The 21,077-nt window shown below is 50.5% G+C and overlaps 1 protein-coding gene across 3 annotated transcripts in view; it reads left to right on the forward strand.

Annotated features, from left to right (window-relative positions):
- The first annotated feature begins 253 nt into the window (after positions 1-253).
- Positions 254-21,077, forward strand: part of CLPB (ClpB caseinolytic peptidase B homolog (E. coli)) — an 83,153-nt gene continuing 62,329 nt past the window's right edge. The window contains exons 1-3 of one of the 3 annotated variants that reach the window (XM_010576673.1): positions 254-650; positions 4,492-4,543; positions 18,565-18,651. In XM_010576673.1, coding sequence (XP_010574975.1) covers positions 479-650; positions 4,492-4,543; positions 18,565-18,651 — 311 coding nt within the window. In that variant the 5' untranslated portion in view covers positions 254-478. Of the gene's footprint in view, positions 651-932; positions 996-4,491; positions 4,544-12,397; positions 12,514-18,564; positions 18,652-21,077 lie in introns of those variants that run through there. The other 2 variants (XM_010576675.1, XM_010576674.1) reach the window with 2 other exon arrangements.

Raw genomic sequence — 21,077 nt, forward strand, 5'->3', positions numbered from 1 at the left:
GGGGGGGGGGTGTGGGGGAAGGTACCAGCGGCGGAGCGCGGGGACGATGCTGGCCTCCCTGGCGTCCCGCCCGCCGCCGCCGGGTCTGGCGCGGCTCCTCCGGAGGCGGTCGTGGCCTTCACGGGTTGCTCACGGGTTTCCGGTAGTGGCTGAGGGAACCGGGACCGGTGGGCCGCGGTTGTTCCCGCCTTCGGCCGCCAGGGGGCGCCGCGAAACCACGCTGACGCCCAGCGCGAGGCTGTCATGGCGGGCCGCGGCCTGGGGGGGGCGACAGCGGGGCCCGGGGGAGAGACCCCCGGTAACGGGGCCGGGCCCGGGGGACACCCCCATAGATTTGGGGCCAGGCCCAAAGGGGAGCCCCACGGCGGAGGGACCGGGGCTGCAGATCCCAAGCCTGGCCCTGCTGCGGACCCCCAGGCCGAGCACCACCGGCCTGGCTGGAGCAGGCTGCCCTGTGCTGGGGCGGTCGGGCCTGGCGATGTCCCTTGGAGAGCCGGTGCTGTGGCCCTCGGGTGCTGAGCGGTGCTGTCGTCACGGAGGAGACCCCGGCGGGAGTCGGAGCGGAGGTGGGAGCTGCCCCCCAGGAGCTGCGGTGCCTGCCCTCGTCGCTGCGCTGGCGTACTGCTACATCAGGGACCACCTGTCCAAGGGTGACTATCGCCGCTTCGCCGGCCCCAGGGTGGGAGAGGGCTTGATGCGGAGCAGAGGAGCTTGTGCCCCTCAGGGAGGGGGGCGTGGGGGTCCCTCCTTGGAGATGGAGCCTGCCTGCTGGCGCTGGCCTGGGAAACCCTCCAGGGGAAGTGTTGTCCTTGATCCCTAGCCCAGAGGCATGCTGGTCTGTGACAGATACCCAAGCTCTTCTGTAGTGTGAAGATAATGATCCGCACGCTTGCCACCAAGATAGAATAGCCAGCGCTCTTGTTGGCTGCACCCTAGCCCGTCTCTGCGGACGGTTTTGTGATGTGTGTTGGGAAAGGACCTGGCTCCAAGACCCCGTGGGTGACAAGGCTGGCAGGGGAGGGTTTGAACTGTCAGGGTGCATGATCTCCACAGGGCCGGCTGTCCCCAGTGCTCTGCTTTGAACGTAGGATATTTTGGGCAAGTACAAAGGTTCTGGAGTTGGGAAGGGATTGAGTTACTACCCTGATAAGCCCAAGGTTTCTCACAGAGTGGCTTATGTCCACCCCGCTGTGGGAAATAAGCAGTTGGTGGGTGGCCACAAGCCCTTGTTGCCCCAGCATTAGCTTTGGATCTAGGAACGCTGACGTGTGTCTGAGCTGAAGCGCACAGGATAGTCCTAGTGATCTGTTGGGGCAAGTTGCATGCTTCTAGGTTGATGCATAACTGTAGGTTTGCGCCACAGCAAGTCCCATTCTCGGCACTCATGCAGCGTTTTGTGTTTGGGAGTATTTGGGGTGCAGTCCTACGCTTGGTCTCTCTGCCCCAGGTTGTTGTCACCCCCTTTCCGGCTGCAGGACAGGAGATGGAGTGGCCTCGTTGGTATTACTGGTCAAGGTGGTGGTGGAGCAGAGACATCTTTGCTGCTCTTGCTGTGTGCCAGGCACACAGGGCATCAACCTTCAGACCTTCAGCTGAGCAAGGTCAGGATCCAGGGTCGGTACAAGCTCCAGAAGAGATGGTGTGTGCACAAGGGGGGCCTTTGCTGCGGTCCCTTTGTCATGAACCAGCGCTCACTGCTCACAGGCTTGGGCTTGTGGGCAGTGAGCTCATCCGCTGGTGTGACAGAGGCCTGGGGCAGGGGGGGCTGTGACTTCAGAGCAGGACGCTTTACTCAGTGGTTTCAGGCACGTCAGAGGTTGGTTTCCCTGTGAGTAATGTGCCAACTGCTGCGCTGGGCTGCTGGGTTGGTTACCCAGGAGGTTTCACCATCATTATAGAGAGTCTTGTGTAATTAGTGCTTAGGAAAGGTCTGCGAGACCAAGGTCTGGCTTTGTTGCAGGAGCCGGTTTGTGGACTGGTTAGTGTTTAGAGCCAGGAAGCCACGTGGCTTTGACTGTGGGCAGAGGGGACAGAGCCATGAGTGCCCCAAACCCTGCAGCCAGGGAGGCGGGGAGAGTGCGGGAAGCAAGCAGGCGAGACGCTTTCCCGGAGAGGGCAGGGATGCAGGGACACGGTTGCAGAAGGTCAGGGCCAGAGAGCTCAAGGGTCCCTGCAGAGCTTGCTGAGCCAGGCCACCTGTTGGAGAGCTTTCCCCTCACTCTTGCTTTGTGGGTGGGTTTGGGAAAGCCCCATGTTGTTTTTTACTAGGTATTGCGTGCAGCTCTGGTATCCTCAGCACAGGAGAGACATGGACCTGTTGGAGTGAATCCAGAGGGAGGAGGCCACAAAAATGATCAGACGGCTGGAACACCTCTGCTGTGAGGAAAGTCTGAGAGAGTTGGGGTTGTTCAGCCTGGAGAAGAGAGGGCACCGGGGAGACCTTATAGCAGCCTTCCAGTACTTAAAGGGGGCTTATAAGAAAGATGGGGACAGGCTTTTTAGTAGGGCCTGTAGTGATAGGACAAGGGATAATTGTTTTAAACTAAAAGAGGGCAGATTCAGACTAGATATAAGGAAGAAATGTTTTATGCTGAGGGTGGTGAAACACTGGCCCAGGTTGCCCAGAGAGGTGGTCAGTGCCCCATCCCTGGACACATTCAAGGCCAGGTTGGACGGGGCTCTGAGCACCTTGATCTGGTTGAAGATGGCAGGGGGTTTGGACTAGATGACCTTGAGAGGTTCCTTCCAACCCAAACTGTTCTGTGATTCTATGACTGGGAGGAGGACACTGTGCTGGGCCGAAGTCCAGGTTGCAGTGGCTGAACGCTCAGTAACTCAGACACCAAAGGTTGTTTGGCCCCAGCTGCCTGGAGTTTAACCCGTGTCTTGGGCAGGCCTGAGTGCTCCATGCTACCGGTGCTCTGCTGTGGTATCCAGGCCAGCAAGCAGCCATCATCACCCCAGGGCAGGGGGGACACATAAACACACCCGCTGCTCCCCTCTGACATGCTCAGCCTGGTGAATTGTCCTTGAGACAGCACACTGCCCAGGTAAACCCCCAGTGCCCACTGATCTTGGCCTTCCTAATAACGCCACAAGCAATTTGTGCTCGAAAGCTCTTCGTTTGGATGCACTGATGACAGCCAAAATAGCTCCCTGCAGCACGCTGACTGCCGTTACTTTCAGGGCAGCAGAGGAAACATTGAGGTTTGTGGTGCAGCTCGAACCTCTGCAGAAAGCTGGCTGCTGGGCTGAACTGTAATTGTTGCCTCTGTCCATTTGTGGCTGTATGTTCTCTCAGGAGAGAGGGACCCTCACCCCAGGACCAGGGGATGGGGTGTGGAGGACAGAGCCCTGTCTGCTGGGGCTGCTCTCTAGGAAGGCAGGTTGACAATGCAAGGCAGAAGACTGAGCCACAGGCCCAAATGACTTGGAGAAGGGAAAGGAGGCAGAAAATGTTGGGGAGAGAGCAGGAAGCACCTGAAGGCTGGTAAGAATTGGGGAGAATTGTCCCAGCTTCCCAAATACCCCGGTGCAGCTGTGCTGGCTGCACTGTTTTTGAACAAGTCCTGCTCCAGCAGCTCTGTGCATCTCTGAGTCAGAGCTGGCGTGCTGTCCTTACCCCCTCTAGCCAGGAGATGTCATTCTGAGCCTGCAGTAGGAACTCACTGGCCTTGCTGTGATGTCTGGAAACCTCTGGCTGACGCAGTGCCTGCCTGGGCTGACAGTGCCAGCTGCCCCATAATGCCTGCGGCAGCTTGGAGCCCACCATTTCTGGGGTTTGCTTTGCAAACACAGGAGAAGTCTTTGTTTCTCCAGTTGTTGATGCAGTTGGTTCCTTGCTGGAGCCGCTGCTGGCTTGCCCTCAGCCCCGGGTGGCCGAGCAGGACCTTTCCCCTCTGCTCCAGCCTTTTGCTGGGCCCATCCCATGGCACCTTCCAAGCCAGAGACTGGCAGTGCCCACAGTCGTGAGCTGAGGTAGTTTCCTGCAGACATGGGTGATCTCTGGCAGGCTGGGAGAGGCTGGTCACCCAGGGAGGAGCAATGTGCATCCCTGGCTGCGTCTGCTGAGGTGCTGCCCGGGGGATCTCTTGTGTTATGATGCGGCATGTGGGGAGCTGCTGTTTCAGCTGGCTGAACATCCGCATTTGGGCTAGGAGAGGTGAGGAAGGGACTTGTACAGCCAGGCCAGGGATTCAGCTTGCACACAGGTTCCCATGTGTCTGCTTGTGACTGCCTTTTGAGAACTGCTGTTCAGTCCTGCCTTCCCCAGAGCCTAGCACTGGGGCTTGCAGGGAGGCTGTGGGAAGTCAGCAAGCAAGGGATTTTGGAGTGACCTGCTCGCAGAAATAGATCCTTCCTAACCTGTGGTGTTTGATAAGAGCTGTAAGCACAGGCCCTGCCTTCTCTGCTGCAGTGGCCTGTGCCACCTCCAGGTTATGTGTGTGTGTTTCACTGCTAACTCACTTTCCCATCTTTTTCTGCTTTCAGAAGATGCTCTGCTGGAAGCTGCGAGGATCAACAACGTTTCAGAAGTCAACAGGTGAGCAGGCTTTACAGAGGTATGAGAGAACAGCACTGCCAAGGGGGTGGGAAGGCAGGAAAGCTCTGTCAGCACTTGGCGAAGGGGTGGGCTCATCCTCGTTGCTCGCTGTGACTCGGCACTTGTTCATGTGTGGGTAGGCATCCCAAGGCAGAGCTCCTGGGATAGAGCAGCGAGGACTGGCTGCTTCCAGAGCCTTTGGGGTGTTCACCTTGCCGTCTTGGATCCTGAGTGGGTCAGAAGGGATGGTGAGCGCAGTTACCTGTGAAGTGGAAGGTGGATCACAGATCCCTGTGCTGGGAGAGGACAAAGCGTGAGGCCGTGCAGTGCAGCGTGGTGCGGATGTACCCCTCCAGGCCAGAAGCCGCAGAGCCTCGTTTGTGGGGGTCTGTCTGTGAACGAGCAACCCTTGTGGGCTCCTCAGCCAGAGCCAGCAGCTCTCCAGCCCACACAGGGGCTTGTGTCCCACAAGGAGCACAGGAGAGAGTTCAGGTCTGCCTGTGCTGCCCAAGCTGACCTGTCAGGGAAGTGACTGGTTGGGTGGCCAAGCACGTGCCTGTTGGGGAGTCGAGCTGTCCGTGTGCTCCTGTCCCACAGGCAATGGGCCTGCAGCGCTCTTGTTGCCATTGGCCTCGCCTGCCTCTGTTGGGGTTGCGCCATGGCATCATTGGGGAGCTCGTCTAGCAGTGTTAAATTTCCTGGGGTGTTAATGAATGAGTGCGTTTCTCAGGCCCAACTTGTGACCAGACCCTGAGAGGCGTGTTTGCTCTCTGCCCACCAAATCCTCCTGCAGCTGTAGCTCTGGGGAGGGACGTGGATTGGCTCAAGTGGTTCCCAGGATGGTTTGTGAGCAGCAGTGCTGCATTAACGAAATATGTCTGCTGGCAGGCCAGCACTGACCTCATCTGCAGCGAGTGCCAGGGACTCAGTCTGGAGCCGTGTGGGGGAAACAAATGTCCTGAAAACGCAGGGTGAAGAGAAGTGTCTGAGAACCAGGCAGAGCTGCTTGTCCAGCAGAGCTTGGCCATCCTGCCTGCTCTCTCTCAGTAACCCAGTGGTGATGAGGTCTCCCATGCCCCACGTGCCACCCTCAACCAGTACAGAATTAAGATTTTTATTTTTTTTTTTGGTAGCCTGGCAGCTTGCATAGGACAGGAGCGGACATTGCTGCTCTCCTGTGTTCACCACACCTGATGTTTCTCTTTGGCTGAGATCTCCCACCCAGTGCAGGCATCCAGGGAGCTCGGTGCTGCCAACTGCTGTCCTTGCGTCCTTCTGCGGCAGGGGAGGAGAGCCCTCCTGGCCTGCAGCCAGGGGATGCTCCTTCCAGTCTCCGGGATCTCAAGAGGAAGCAGCCTGACTATGCTGCACCCCGGGGCTGAGATCTGGCCTAGATCAAGGACTGAAGAGGATATTAGCATGCAGCTAATTGGCACATGTGTTCTGCTGTTTGTAATTGCAGGAAACTGCTGCTTAGGGATGTCTGGGTGATTTGTGAGCCTGGTCAGGCAGAGCAGTGAGAGGGATGCTCTGTGCTCCCCCTGATTAGGGAAGGGCTGGTGGCTGTACACAGTCCAGCTGTGCTGCACATCCACGGCCTCTCCCTTTGTTTCTGTGCTCTTCCAGTCCCGCTCCCTGGGAAGCTGCCTTCCCCCTGCAGCACCCCCTGTGTTTGGAGCTCCCTGCCTACCTGTGCCTGGCACATGCCTTTGCTGCCGGGCATGGGCAGGGGACTGTGAAAACTACTGACTCTCTCCCTGCTGCAGGCAGCTTCGGCCTCTGCTTTACAACAAGCTTCCACAGCCCAGGAACCCCACGGCTGCTGCAGAGCTGAGAGAGGAGGCAGGAACAGGGCTCTTGCTCTTGCCACCTGCAAGGGGTGAAGCCCAAATTCAGTCTTAGCAGGGCAGGAGTCTGACATTCAGCTGAGCAGTGTGGGCTGCACCCGGGAGAGGGCAGTGCCGTCCACGTAACACTGTTGGTGACTCATCCTCCCCTACCCGGACAGTGCTGTCCCCTGCCTGCTCTCCCCTCTGATCCACACAGCTTGCTGGTGGTGAGTTAGGAGAGGTGAGGCTGGTGTGATAGAGTTTTCTAATACAGCTTTAGACTCATTTAAACTCTCTCCCATGGCCTAGTGTCTTGGTATAATAACTTAAAGGCAGTGAAAAGCTAGTGGTGCGATAGGGCTGGACTCCTGCACGCTGTCTTGCTCGGGCTTCACAGAGCGATGCAAGACACATGTTCTCTGCTGTTCAGCAACCTGTCTCGTTAGGCCGTGCCAGGAAAGCTGAGCAGAGACATGTTGCTGCTCGTGTTGTGGAGCAGTTGCTGATGTTGTTCAGTTCTCCAGCCTTTTGGCTCAAAGACTATTAGAAGAAGCAACCAGATGTTTATAATTCTCCAGACCACGTCCTCTGCTACACGTTCTCTTCATCTGCTGCTGGGGACTTATTTTCCCTTGCTGTGCAAACTGGGGAGCTGGCCTTTTTCAAGTGCCTTGTTCAGCTGATGGCTCGTTGTGGCCCTTTACACATTAAAGCATTGTAATACAATGACTAGGAAATGCAGCCTTTTGGTCTGAAGTGTAGAAAATGGACGTGTGAGAGAAGGTGGTGTGAGGTGCAAAGAAGATAATTTTGAAACCATGAGTTAAGTCATAGTTGTGCTTAACTGCAGCGGGAAAACAGGGTAGAGAGAGGCTCCAAGGCAGTTTGGAGCAGAGGCTGTGCTATAAGCAAAAAACCGAAGAGCTTTTAGGATAACTGCGTCCCTTATCCCAAAAGAGTTGTGTGTTCTCTCTTGGAAGAGAGTGCCTCCATCACCCTAACAGCCACCTGTAGGATGATGGAGTCAAGGCTATCATCCTTGTGGAAAATCCCCATAGAGGATTTGAATGCCAGCAGGGATAACTGGTATCTGTTTCCTAAAATGAATGATAGTCAAAGAACAGGAGGTGTAGAGGCCCTGGCGTGTGTGTCCATAACCTGCTGCCTGTTTTGAGGCTGTGTTCCTGAAAAGTGTGATGATGACCTGGTGCAATGAAGAGTGAAGCAATTTTTCCTGTAGGAATTACTGTAAGGAGGGATTTTATGTGGGGACTTCAGAAATACACCTTAAATACACAGGAACAGGGTGCATGATGTGAAAGATGGAGGGGCAGGAGCAGTAGCATCAGAATCATCAAACAGAGAAGATGCTGGCTTTTTGGAGTCTGGCTCTTCAGAGCAGGTCACCCTTCCAGAATACCTCAGCCTCCCCATCGTCAAGTGTAAATCTTCCAGTGCGGGTCTTCTCACTGCTTCTTTCTGAGTATTTACATCTCATCATCATATTCCTCAAATTAAAGTCAATCACATCAGTTGAGTAGGAAGGTCAGAAGATGGGGTAGTGGCAATGGTTAGAGGAGCACGACATCAGGCAGCTACAGAACTCCTAAACGATATACGGAGAAGTGACAGATAGCAGGGTGCTGCTGTATAAGTGCTTCCACGTGTGTAAGGAAGTGGATGACACTACTCAGATTATGCTGTAATAAAGAGCTCACGTTTCACGAAGCTGCAGGCAAACACGCTGCTTTGTTCCAGCCGTCAGGATGTGAATGGAGTCAGAAAATAAGTGTTACAGTTATACAAAATTAAAAGCATTTGATCTTGGAAGCCAAGCTGTCCTATGCCTGTCCAGATCTTCTATCTGGGAACCCAAGCACAGGCAAAGGTGAAAATTGGGCCGAAGGGACTGAAAGGAGGGTTTGTGTCAGGGGCACTTGGGCAGCACGTGAATTTGCCTTGGGCTGGTTAGCAGCTGTGCTTCTGCACTAGCATCTCTCTGATTTTGGGCTAGGATACTTACACAGGCCAGCCAAGCTCTACTCACAAACAGCCTACAGAGCACCTTACTCTGAAAGGCTTTCTCTGGGTCCTTTTTTGCTGCTAGATAGGGAAAGTGATGAGACATAATGAGTGTTAATTCAGCTGGTAACTGGAAATTTCTCAGTTGGGCTTGGAAAGACTAAGGTTGTGAATACTGGAAATGAATGGGAGGCTTTTGTTCAGGGGAATTTCGCGTTATTCTGACCAGCAACTTTTTCCTTGGTTAAGGATGAACAGGCCTTTCAAACAGACCAGGCAGACCTCACATTAACACACACGTTAGTATTGCTGCAGGAAGGATCGCATGTCTAAAGCTTGGATCCAGCCCCTGAGCCGTAGGCTCTCCTCTTCCCTGTCTCCTCTTAGCTCCCAGACAGGTTTTCTCATCTTTACCTGCTTGTTAAATGCAAGAAACCAGGCTGAAATCTTGATCGAGATCAAGGAACATGTTAACTTCTGAGACCATTCCTTTTGGGAGTGTGTGGCAAACCTTCAAGCTATTCCCTTCAAGCCCTTCATGCTGTTAGGCAGTACAGAAGATAACACGTAATTAATGTGGATAGTTTAATTTCCCTCAACCTCAGTTGTTCCACGCATTTGGAGGGAAAGCAAGAAGCAAAGCCATAAAGAATTACTGCCTCAATCCCCCTTGTGTTTATATTCAGTATTTATATTGATTCTCTGTGTTCCAGCTTTGTTTCTTAATAAGCCACCCACAAAAGCGCAGGCTTACAGCGGAGTTTCCTTGCCAGATAAATATGATGGAACAGTATTCTCATAAGCACTGTACGACTGTGACTCATGGAAACACGGTGCATATGTCAGTTGGCTGTTATCAGGCTCATTCACAACAGCAGGCAGCAACCCAAATCTGCATGTTAATGAGATGTGGAGATGACCAGGCGCTCTCCTGCTCTCGGAGGGATCCAGCCAGACATGGTGCTGGGGCAGGAAGCTCCGTGTCAGCTCCTGCAGCTGGTTTTGCTCTCTCCAGGCTGATTTTTAGGTGGAGGGTTGCAGAAACAGCTAAGTCAAGCTTGATTGCCCCAAATGGTGATCTCTCCCTTTTGGTCAAACAGCCGAGAATCACTCATCTTATTGTCTCTGACTCATCATTGCACTGCCTCCTGCCAGACCGTGTCTGTCTCTTCTCCCTTGTTTTGTAGGCAGCAAAGCTCGTCGATCAAGAGATCCCTTCTGCAGCAAGATGGGATTTGGCCCAGCCTCGGCTGCTGGCCATGACAGGGTTACACCCGATAAATGGTCCTGATCCCAATGGCAAGAACACCCTGCTCTGCCCAGTTGGGAGGAGGGTGGTCCCGGTCTGCTACCAGCCTTGCTATTCCCTGCTTCCAGTCCTCTGAGAGCACGACATCTCCCCTTGCTGTCACAGAGAGGTTTGCTGCCCACCAGCATGGTGCTCCAGGGATGTTCAGTCCCCACATAGTTCTAATTCAGATCAGTAGCAGAAACGCTGATGTGGGATGTACTCTGGTGCGTATGGCGTACACAGGGTGTGTGGTGGCAGGGCCAGGCTTCTTTCCCCACCATGAAAATACTTCTGGCCCAGGGCATACACTGTCATGCTGTGTTGGCCTGCTAGTGGGGAAAGATTAAACCTAAGGCTGTGGTCAGCTGCAGGAGACTGAGCTGAAGGATCCAGGGCTGTGTTAGTTGCTGCACTGGCTGAACTGTGTAGTCATGGTGGTGATTTGCCTTCTAATCTATACCTGGCATGGTGGTCAGATGTGCTGGAAAACAAGGTTGCTCTTCTAGAAAGCTGCAAGCCCTTTCTGCTCTGGGGCATGTGTGACATGGCAGGATCTGGACAGTCCTCTCAGCTAGACCAGAGCAGTATTTGTTCTTGTCTTTTATGCCTTTTGTATCTTTTTATGTTTAAATGGCTAGGAGGAGCTGAGATAAGCTGCCAGTACCACAGTAGATCCGTGAAGACGTGTCTGTTTCTGGGTAAAACATTGTGCTCCTGGACGTTGCACTTGTCTCCTTATCAGTTCTCTCCAGCTCAGGGGGTGGACTAGGGGTTCAGCAGCACCTTCTGTTTGCTTCCCATTTCAAGGGTTTGTTAAAGAATTCAGAAACTGCATGTGAAATCACAGACTGGGCAAAAACCCCCTCTGTAGCGAATCAGGCTTTGGTTACCAACTTGGAACAACACCCTCCTCAGTCCTGGAATGGAGTTTTGAAAGTCCCTTGTCTGAAACAAGCCCAAATTGGAGCTGAACATGAGCCATACTCATCAGAGCTTCCTGGAGCTCAGTCCCGTTGGTGGCTTTTCTCTCCTGACCTGGCAGCCCCATTTCTGCCCCCACCAAGCACAAACTGGCAGTTCATGTGGGGTTGTGCTGCCCATGCCACTGTCTGAGGAGAAAGTCGTGCCTGCAGCTGGGAAACCATCAGATCATGGGGAGGAACCGTGGGGAGGGTGTGGGCCTTTATGGGAGGCAATATCCCGTCCCATACCTGTCAGTGCATCTTCCTGTCTCAGAACAATTAGCAGTACTGTGAATATCGTGCGTGCAGCCTTATGCTCGAGGGACACCTGAATGCTTTGTAGCGTAAATGTAGGAGTTATGTCAACGGCTACCAAAGCATGACTGCCTCTGGCCACAAGCCAGATGTGTACCTTATCTTCTGTCCCAAACAGCTGTGAAACATCTTCAGTAGTATCAGTGAGGGAGGGTTAGAGACAGGATTGGAAGTTTATTTATAATTACATTTGTTTCCATTATTTTTTATATTATGCTGTCTGTTTACACTTACCGGGCCTGTATTTGTTAGTATATATCTGAGTTAATGGACACCTGGGTTTTTTAGGATAAACAGATCTTTTTCCTGTAAGCGACCCCTTTAATCTTTTCTCCTAACATGTGGACCAAATTACACAGTACTTTGTTTCAGTGGAAGTTTTTGACTGGTTATTGAGTTTGATTTGGCACGTGGACTTGGGGACTTGGAGCAGATACAACAGCCCAGATTTCTTCATCTTGGTTATGAAATATTGGAGGAGACTTGCGTGCACTGTGCTTTCGCGTATTGGGAAAAACTGAAAGGGGACAGCCTTTACCAGGCAGCACTGCAGCACAGGTTTCCCAAACAGGGCAGCAAGGACTGAGGAGGAAAGATGGGAAATAGTGGTAGCTTCTGTTGTTGCTGCTCAGTTTTTCACTGGTTTTGCAGGAGCATTTTGCTTTAACACTTCCTCTGTAGTGACCTTTTTTCATGCTGCTTGTTGTATTTTGTCCTTCCAGGACTGATGGTGTTTGCACACTGAGTCATAAGACCAATCTCTTTGCAGTTGGTGGCCAGCCAGCCAGCCAGCCACAAGAGACAGAAGAACTCATGCCTCTTTCCAAAACAGCTTTAAACCTTTTACTGTGCCAAAATCCCTCTCCCTAGAAGCAGAGACCAACTTATCTGGCATGGCTGGATACGTGGTAGTTTCTGTATGTGTGGAATACATCTGGTAACCGTCACAGGGTTAATTCCAGTTAATGTAGGTGTTTATCACTCTGGCAGCAGCGAGGCTGAGTGCAGGATAGTCTCCATGTGAGGGAGATGGCCGAGCAGCTCTGGGTTTGGAGAAGTGGCAGCAGCACTGGGAAGGGCAGTCAGCCAGCGTGGAAGTGGCCTGTACAACCACGAGTGATGGTGACGAACGGGAGCAATTATTCTACTTCCCTCACAGCTTGGGAGCCAAGGAGCACCCAGGGAGATGTCAGACAGCAGGTTTAAAACAAATGCAAAGTGCTGCCTTAACGCAGTGCTTACTTAAACTGTGAAACTCAGTGGGTGCTAGGGTGTCTGAAACTCAAGTTCAGATACGTGCAGAGTAAGCCTAGCAGGTAACCACGTGTCACCTCCAGCTCAGAAACCAGTGTGTTGTAGATTGCCAGAAGTTAGTGTATTATCCTCAAATCCCTCTGCAAACAGTGATTACTCATGTTCTTTCCCCAACTATCTGCCAGTGGCCATTGCCAGAGACAGACTGTCGGGCTGGTGTAGTCTTTTTCCAACGCACAACTTAGCTGTTGCATTGCAGTGACTTGGGAAGTCAGCAATGAATCAAGGCTCCTTCAGGTGAGGCTACATTTTCTCTTCCTCCCAAACCTGGTGATGCCAACCGTAGCACACCTTAGCCAGTAGTGAAGCCAGTACTTCTAAATTCTTGCCCTCCCCTGTTCCCTGGGCAGCAGCAGGAGACAGGGTGTGTGCATTCCAGTCCTTTTCTCCCTCTTTCAGCCTGTTTTGAAAAACAAAATCTACTTGCAGTGTTGCAGCATCTCACGGGCCGTGTAGGCATGGGGCAGAGACCAACATCTCACCCTGTCTGTATCAGTCTCTTCATGTTTGCGTTGTGCCACTTTGGCTTTCCTATTGTGTGTGTTCTCGCCTGCGGTGCTTTTGCCCACCCTCTGCCCTCAGACAACCCTGCTCTCATCTGGGAGCTTGGTTTGCCTTCTGAAATTCAGATTTATAAGAGCTTCCCTTTGATGTTGGAAATTTATTTCCGGGAGTTTCTCCTTGGCCACTTGCCTCTCCACATGCCCTGTTTGTGCTGTCTGGGTTAGGGACACTGTCCTCTCCGGGACCCCTGTGTCCTCGGAGCAGCCTGCCTGCCTTGGGAGCTGTGGAGAAAATGCTGCTCCTCTCCTTGTCCCTTCCCTTCCTGAGCCTTGCTTGAACCATCTGCACTGACCCTGCCCAATGCTTTGTGGGTTCGCATGTTTTCACGAAGCACCATGGTGTGTTACTGGCCCCAAGACAATCATGAGAGGTTGAGAAGCAGATGCGAGCAGTCTCAGGGAAGACAGCAGCAAGATCAAAGGCTTTTCAGCAGCTTGCCATGTTCTCCTGGACAGATCCTTTCCCTGGCCTCTAACAGGGATTGTGCTTTCATGTTCGGAGATATTGTTGGGTTTGGATGTTTTTCTTCCCTTCCTCTTCTGCAAAGCGGAGGGCAAGTCCCAAGAGGATGAGCAGGTCTGAGGGTGTCCCCCATCCCTGCAGTTAAACAGTGACATATTGGGGAAGGGGTGGGGGAAATGTTTAAGTGGCCGAGAGAAACAGAAGCTATTGTTGTTGCAAAAGTTCAAGTTTCCAGCTTCCTCTTCCTCCACCTGTCAGGAGGGAGCGCTGGGCATGCTCCCGGCACTGAGCACAAACTCAAACATGCCCTCTGGGCTCGGTTGTGAGCACGGTGTCACCGAGTTAGTCACCCAGAACCCCGGCAGCGGGGTGAATAGGAGGCACATCTGTCTGGGGGCAGCGGGGGGAGAAGGCTCATCGCTGCAGCCGACTTGGGCTCTTTTTCTCTTTTGGGTGGATCAAAGTGCTGAAGCTTTGGGAGCTGCTGTCTCGAGGTAAAATAGGGCGTACGCACAAAGCAGTGGGTGCCGCTCTGCCCGGGCTCCTCCGGCAAATTCCAGAGCAGCCAGTGATGTTCTTCTGGCCAGGCCCTGGGCTGCTCCAGAGCCTCTGCTCGTTTCCAGAGAAGTCTTCAGTTCTGCAAAGGGCCCCCATTGCTGCCCTCGGAGGTGAGGCTCTGGAGGGAGAGGGGACATTCGTTGAAGACTGGGACTGGGAGCTGTCACTGCTCGCTTGCAGGCTCTCTAACTGTTAAAACACTGTCAGGAAAATCTGTTCACGCAGAATACCCCATCTGTCTGGAGAAGCGGACGAGCTTTCTGCCCTAAAACCCTAAAAAAAAAAAAAGGTTTTTCTGAAATCCTTAAAATACAAACACACCACCAAACAGAAAAAGCACCTGCTCGTTATTCTTCTAGTGACTGGGTCTTGGTGGTACTGCTGCAGCCGAGGACCAGTTTGTCATTTGAGAAACACTGAAAATGGTGCTAATAGGGCTATATACACCTGAGAAACTCTTAGGAGGTAGGAGTGAGTGTCCTGGATCTTATTTGGTTAAAATGTGGATAAACATCCTAAACATTGATCAGAGAATTTTATTTAATTAAAAAAAAATACTCCTGCTGGTAAATACATTTGGCTGTCTAGGATCTGAGCAGTGGTCATCACTTTATCGATTGTCATATCATTAAATCAGGCGGGGAAAAAATTAATGATGGGCTTGAAGACCCTGAACATAAAGTTCAGTTGTCTAGAAAATCTGTTAAGTTGCTGAGCATCTTGCAATGATTTAAAAAAAAAAAAATCCAGCTCCTAAAGGAAATGTCAATGCATATTACGCTAGGTGATGTGATGCTAGTAATTCTCTCACTGGGCTCGGTCATGTGGCATTCCAGATGCTTACGATTATCTAGATTCCTGAATGGAAAACTACTTGATTAATTCTAGTATCTTAGCTCCCAGCCTGTAATCAAATCCTGCAGCAGAGTCTCCAGCATCCTTCCTGTTGGATGCACTATGTTCTAACATGTTTGGCTGCTGGACTAGGATCTTATTTCATTATTTTTTTACCTAAGAGTGAAGATAAGTCATTGTTCAATAAGCCCTTCCAGTACGTCTGTAGAGGAAAAAAGCCTTCCGGTGAATTAAAAATGTAGTTTTTAGGGGCTCCAAAGTGCTTTAAGTGAAGGTTGCAGTCCTGTCCTCTGTCTCATGAGGAGATGCTGAAGTATTTAGCTGCGGTTCCCATTCATGAGAAAACAAATGTTAAAGTTCATGACATATGGAGGTAAGACCAAGGTTTTGCAGCAGAGCGACCCAGTGGCTGATGGAAGGCGACCAGGACAGTCTGTTTGCGGCTTTAATGTTAAATCATATTAATACTGTGGTCAATTGCAAATGGGCCTAATACTTTGTGAATTACATTAATTAACCCCTGTTAAAGATGTTAATAAGTGGTAGGTGTTGGGCTGTGAGGTTTTAGCTGTCAGACAAAAGTTCGCAGCCTGAAGAGGTATGGCTGCCTTAATCCTGGCTTAGCCGATGCCTTCGTACCTCAGGAGGCTTCGTGTCTGGCTTCCCCCTGCTTCTCCTGGGTTCCCCTGTCAGGCTTCCTCTCCGATGCAGTAGTATTTTCCTTTCTTTTATTTGCTGGATTTTATGTGGCTATTAGACTGTCAGATTGACACACTGTAGAAAGGGGGTGAGGTGGAAGTTACTGTGTTCAAAGTACTTTCAAATGGCCAGGTAAATAAAATGAAATTCAGAAGTAACTTGTACACATCCTTCCATGCCGCTCTAAGAGAAGAATGGAAGATGACTGGGCACCGTGATGGCTGTGAAAGCATTTTCCAAAGCACCTGGGGTGAGTCAGAGGGGAGACCGTAAGATCTCAGTGTAGGTTTCCCCCGTCTCTTGCTGGGTTTGGCTACAGCTCCTTGTGGTTTCTGGGGGAGCTAGGGCTGAAGCTGGTCCCTGCAGTGGCAGCAACCGAGCAGTTCTTCTTCTGAAGGAGCAGCTTTCTGTGCCTGTGCGGAGGACGTGGTGCACATGGTGGCACAGATGGAGCTGCGGTGTGGATTTCTGCTGCAGGCAGTGTCCCTCCAAGCAAGAGCAGGTGACTGCTGTGACGAGCAGTGGCTGTGGATCTGAGTCAGGCTTGCTTATCTCTCTGTTGTGAGTGCAAACACCCTCCATATGCATAGCTGCAATGAGAGCTGATCTCTAAAGATAGCAATCTGCCTGGCATACAGGCTGCCATCATCTGTGTATCTAGGCATGTCCTATGTTACAGGGACAGGAGAGCCTTGTGGCTGCACATGGATATTTCTCCTTTAAGCAGTCTGCTGTCTGGGAGTGGTCTTCAGGCAACACAGCTTGCAGCATGCTCTTGTTGTTTGCTTTCAGAGATTAGTTGCTGGAAGAAGGAGAAAAGCATAAGGACGTATCTTGGGGAGAGCCAAGGCTGGTCCTGTGCAGTACGTCATACTGTAGTTTGCAGGACCATTTGATAATACAGGAGCTGTGACCTGCCTGAAGTTAGTGACGTGCAGATCTGTGTAGCATGGATCTGGTAAGGATTCTGCATGAAAATTTGTTCCTCTGCTACCGTGTAGTATCAAGTACCAAACTTTTTTGGAGCAAGGACCTGTTGTTTACCTGCCAAACAGTTCATTATCATTAAACTTTTAATTGTAACCCTGGTAAAGAGAACATAAATCTTCTGTTAGTGCTGTGGATCATTTACAGAGGTCATGGCCTCCTGAACCACGGTTGGGAGCTATGAATAAAGGCTACTATTCTATTTTATTAGCTGTTGGATCTCAGTCCAAGTGCCTGATGAGCAGTTCAGAGCATCCGGTACCAAGGCACCAGCGCTGGCTACCCCTCCTGTCAAAAAAGGATGGTCAAATTACCCACCTATACCCGTTACCTACATATCATACCTCCACTTGAGTCAGAAGAGTTATCCGACCTGCTAGTTATCCGACTTGGCTGAAGTCATCTGCCTGTTGTCTCTCATGCCCCCACAGTCTCAGTCTAATAGGGCAAAAAGTTCAACTGGAGGGGGATATGGATGATTTTAGGCATCTAACTTGGATGACAGTTATCTGGCTAGTTTCTCAGGTCAGCAGGGAGAGCTGTGTTCAACTATGTTCAAGACAGGAGGCAAAGCTTAGGCATTGGTATTGCTGGTCAGAAATAACTTTAGGATTATATATTTGTTCCTTGGGATAAGTTTTTAGTGAAACCGCTGTAAGGATTTTTCACCAGGTGGAGGAGGGTTTGCAGAGACTTTGAGTACAGCTGTGGGTGTTTGCTGGGCTAGTCTTTGTGGTTTCCTTTATCTTTGTTCCAACTGTAGGAAGAGGAATATGGTACATTTAGCTCCTTTTCACTAATTCCATCCCAGCACTCTTTATTAACCACCTGACAGATTTACCGCCACAGCAGGCTGAGGGCAGTTAATTTGAAAAGGGTCGCCAAGTTCAGGCACGTACCTGTCTTAAGTCCTTAAAGAAGTGGTCTGACTTTTTCAGTGCATGTGAGCAGCCACAGCTGCCATCAAATTCCTTCTCTGTGGATCTGGGGGGATTTTGAAGTGTGGTGCTTGCATGTGTGGAACATGGCTTGTGTTTTCACTTGTGTCTCTCACAGCACGGAGTTTAATGGTAGCTCTTCCCTGTTGCATCTGTGTGGAGGATGTGCTGTGCAGTAATGGCCTCACCCAGAAAGGAAGATGGAAAGCCTCAGTTTGGGAAAAGGAAGGAGGATTTGTGTCTGAAGTCTGAACTTCCCTCTTTCCTTGTGGTCTACAGAGAGAATGGCACTTCCAGATTGTCATTTCATACCATCTGGGTTTGGCACTTGTTTTAGGATGAGCTGAATTAGCTTCTGCAAGGACCCGTCCTTTGCTATTAGCTGTGGGGAAGCATAGGCAGCTAGGGTAGGCTGGACTCCCAGCATTCGCATGCATTTGGCTAGAGGAGGTTGTTTGGATCCCATGGTTGGCCATGAAAGAGAGAAGGTTGGGTAAGTTTGTCTCTATGAAATATCGCTGTTCTTAAGTACTGCTTGGAATCTGGCACTAAGAGTAATAGTGTTGTTGCTGCAGGATCAGAGGATGCAGAAAGGATAGAGAAGCCTTCTGGTGCTTTAGAATCTGAAGAATATAAAAGCCAGCAGAAGCCATGTAGGAACAAAGTTGCTAAAAGGTGCCAGGGCGGGATTAGGGAAACAGTGCAAAGGCTGAGAAAATTTCGCAGAAAAAGCACCAAAGGTTGTTTGATGCCTTGTATTTTTTGCGTTTGTCTCATTTGTTCTCATGTCGTGCACAAAATCTGCAAAATATCTCCTGTTGACATGGGCTTTGGAGATCTGCTGAGCTTTTTCCAAAACCCTAATGGTTGCATTGCAGCCTGATGATCCAAACCTGTCATCAGATTGTAGGTTAATCAGCTTTGCTCTCCATCATGTTGCTGGTTGGTTCTTCAGGTATTAGACTGAATAGAAGAAAGAAATAAAAAATAAAGACGGTTGGCATCGCACCATTTGAAAGGACTGTGCTTGTTATCATCTACCAGCTCATTTCAGTTTGGTAGCTGATGAGAAACTGGACTGAATCAGCTTTTCATGTTGGGTCTTCTAGGCTGCACTGGAGCAGGTGCCTGTGAAGTAAAATATTCCGCTTTCTGTCATTAGCTCCAGTCTGCTCGGGATGCTTTCTCTGCGTCTTTTTCCTGAATGTGTGTCTCTTCTGTCCAGGTTATTGCTGGAAGGCACAGACGTGAATGCGAGGCACAAGCTTGGCTGGACTGCTCTCATGGTGGCAGCTATCAGCAGAAACTCCAGGTACGTTTGTCTCGGCATTCACCATTACGTAGTGAGTAAGTCACTTCACAGCTGCCTCACCTTTTCCTAAAGTCATACTGAGCTCCACAGAGGGTTTCCAGAAAGTTTGGGCTGGTTTGGGATGTGTGGTCAAGCTAAACCCGAGGGAGCTTTTCACTCTTCCTTTGCCCGATACGTTGTGTGACAGATCGAGGTAGGCTGCTCTGCAATCCCAGAGAGGTGACTGCTGAATTGGCAATAGATTTTGGCCTCTGATGAGTCCGTACCCTTGGGATGTCATTGTGGTAGGTAGTCTAACACCCCACCACCAGAAATAGCTCCCCTAAGAGCTGCTGCATCCCTCCTAGCTTGTGGGGCCATTGCTGGGTCTTTCATGCTAGGCCTTTATGAAGCAAAAATGCTGAATGCTGTGCCCTCCCTCCTTAGTTCCCATGATGATCGCTGTGGCTTCTTGTAACCTTTTAAAGACACTCTTAAATATATTCAGTCTACAACTAAATTCAATTAGTTTTTTATTTAAGGAAAAAAGAGAAAAAGAAATCCAATTTTGGAAAACGTGGGACAGACGGGAGAATGAGCTTTGATGTTACAACCTCTCAGGGATGCTTTACTTAGTCACAAGTTCATAAGCAAAAAAGCCTAATTACTTGGGAAAACACAGGATTAAAGAAGTGCACAAAAGCTGAATATCCGCTCTCGGGCGACACGATTCGAATCCATGTGCCGAGTTCGTGTGTGGTGCAAACTTTGATGTGTGCTATGACAAGCTGAAAGTCGTGACCTCCTTGGGGAGCTCCTTAAGATGGGCACAGAGGCGGGGGCTTGGGACTGTTTGTTTAACTTTGATGTCCGAGCAGCAACGGGCCCCGTTGTTTGCCCGTCCGCAGAGGGACGGGCTTTGGAGCCTCCCACCTTTGCCAGTAGACAATGGTCAGCAATGGAGTGTGACGACTGTTGACCATTCCAAGTGACCGGTGGACCAGAACAGGGCTTCCCGAGTTGCAAAGGCTAAGAGGAGACAGGGAGAAAGGCTGTTCATGGTACAATAATTGCCTAAAATCAGGTAGAAATGCTAATGAAAACATCTAGGCAGTAAAAAGCGTTCAGCACCCAGGCTGGTCCCTTGTTACAGGCTGGCAGAATGATAACAGCGGTGTGTCTTATTTGGGTACCTGGGAAAAAAAGCGCTTTTGGCTGTATTGGGCAAATGGTGTTTATTTTTCCCACATTTTGGATGAATACTGACTTTAATTGAAAGTTAAGGAGTCCTTGAATATCTGAAGTTTGGTAGGACTTGTCTCCAACAATGTAGTGGAAGAGTAATTAGATACTTCATGGAGGCAAACAGAAATGCAAGCCAGACTTACTCCTGGTGTAACAACTCTGTTGATACTGCTGGGGTTGTGCCAGACATGTTTTTGGCCCTCCGTACCATTTCTAGCTTTGTAATGTCCACAGTGGGGTCTCGCTGCTGGCTGGGAAATGTATTGAGCTGGAACATGACACACGGAGTGTTTGAAATTCCCTACAAATCGTTTGCTCACGGATGTAGCCCAGAGGGTAACCATTTTAATCCGAACCCAGCAGAACTGGTGTTGTGTGTGTGGTCAGCTGTGGAAGTGGAGAAGGCAGAGCCTGGGGAGCTGATGGCTTTGACTCAGGAGCATGGGTTTAGCCTGCAGAATTTTAAATGTTTAGTAGCTTTTCCCTTCCAAATGCAGAGTGCCTGCTGGTTTTCTGAATCTCTTGCAATCCTTTTGCATACATTAGGTAGGAATTAGTCTAAATATGACTTACTCTGCTTTGTAGTAGGATGCAGGATTATATTTTTTTTTAGAGTGTGGTCCCTCTGTAAAGAGTGATGATCTAAAATTGGTTTATGCAGCCACAGCAGCTGATTGGCTGGATTATAAGTTGTTACAACTTGATTCTTAACCCATCAGTCAAACAGCCTCCAGGGGCGGTGAGCTGGGTCTCTCTCTGTCTTGCACATCAGAGGAGAGGTAACGAGTAGCTCAGAGATGGTCAAGATGCAGCCAGCTGAGCAAGGATCTCCATGTATTGTTAGCATGCAACAAGAACAGGGTTGTTTGGTTTTGTTTAACCTGCTTGCTCGGTCACCACTTCTTTTTTTAAGGTTGCCAATACCTGCACAAGTTACTCAGCGTGGATTTAGGGGCCTGTGATGTTGGTAGCTGGAATGAGTGTCTTCAGCTTAGAACCGCTAAGAAAAAGTAAGCCTTCAGCCCCAAATTGCTGTCTTTCCAAAGTCGTTTTTCAGAGAACTATGTTCTCTGCTGTGCTGCTGGAGATTTCTGTGACCTGTCCTTTAGCTTTGTAAGGTCTCCTAATTTTCACGGCCCTCACTCTTCCAATTAGACAGCTACAGTCCATATGTTAAATTTAATTTCAGAGGCACTGCATTA

This window comes from Haliaeetus leucocephalus, unplaced genomic scaffold (assembly GCF_000737465.1).
Source record: "Haliaeetus leucocephalus isolate CR32 unplaced genomic scaffold, Haliaeetus_leucocephalus-4.0 Scaffold536, whole genome shotgun sequence".
Lineage (NCBI taxonomy): Eukaryota > Metazoa > Chordata > Aves > Accipitriformes > Accipitridae > Haliaeetus > Haliaeetus leucocephalus.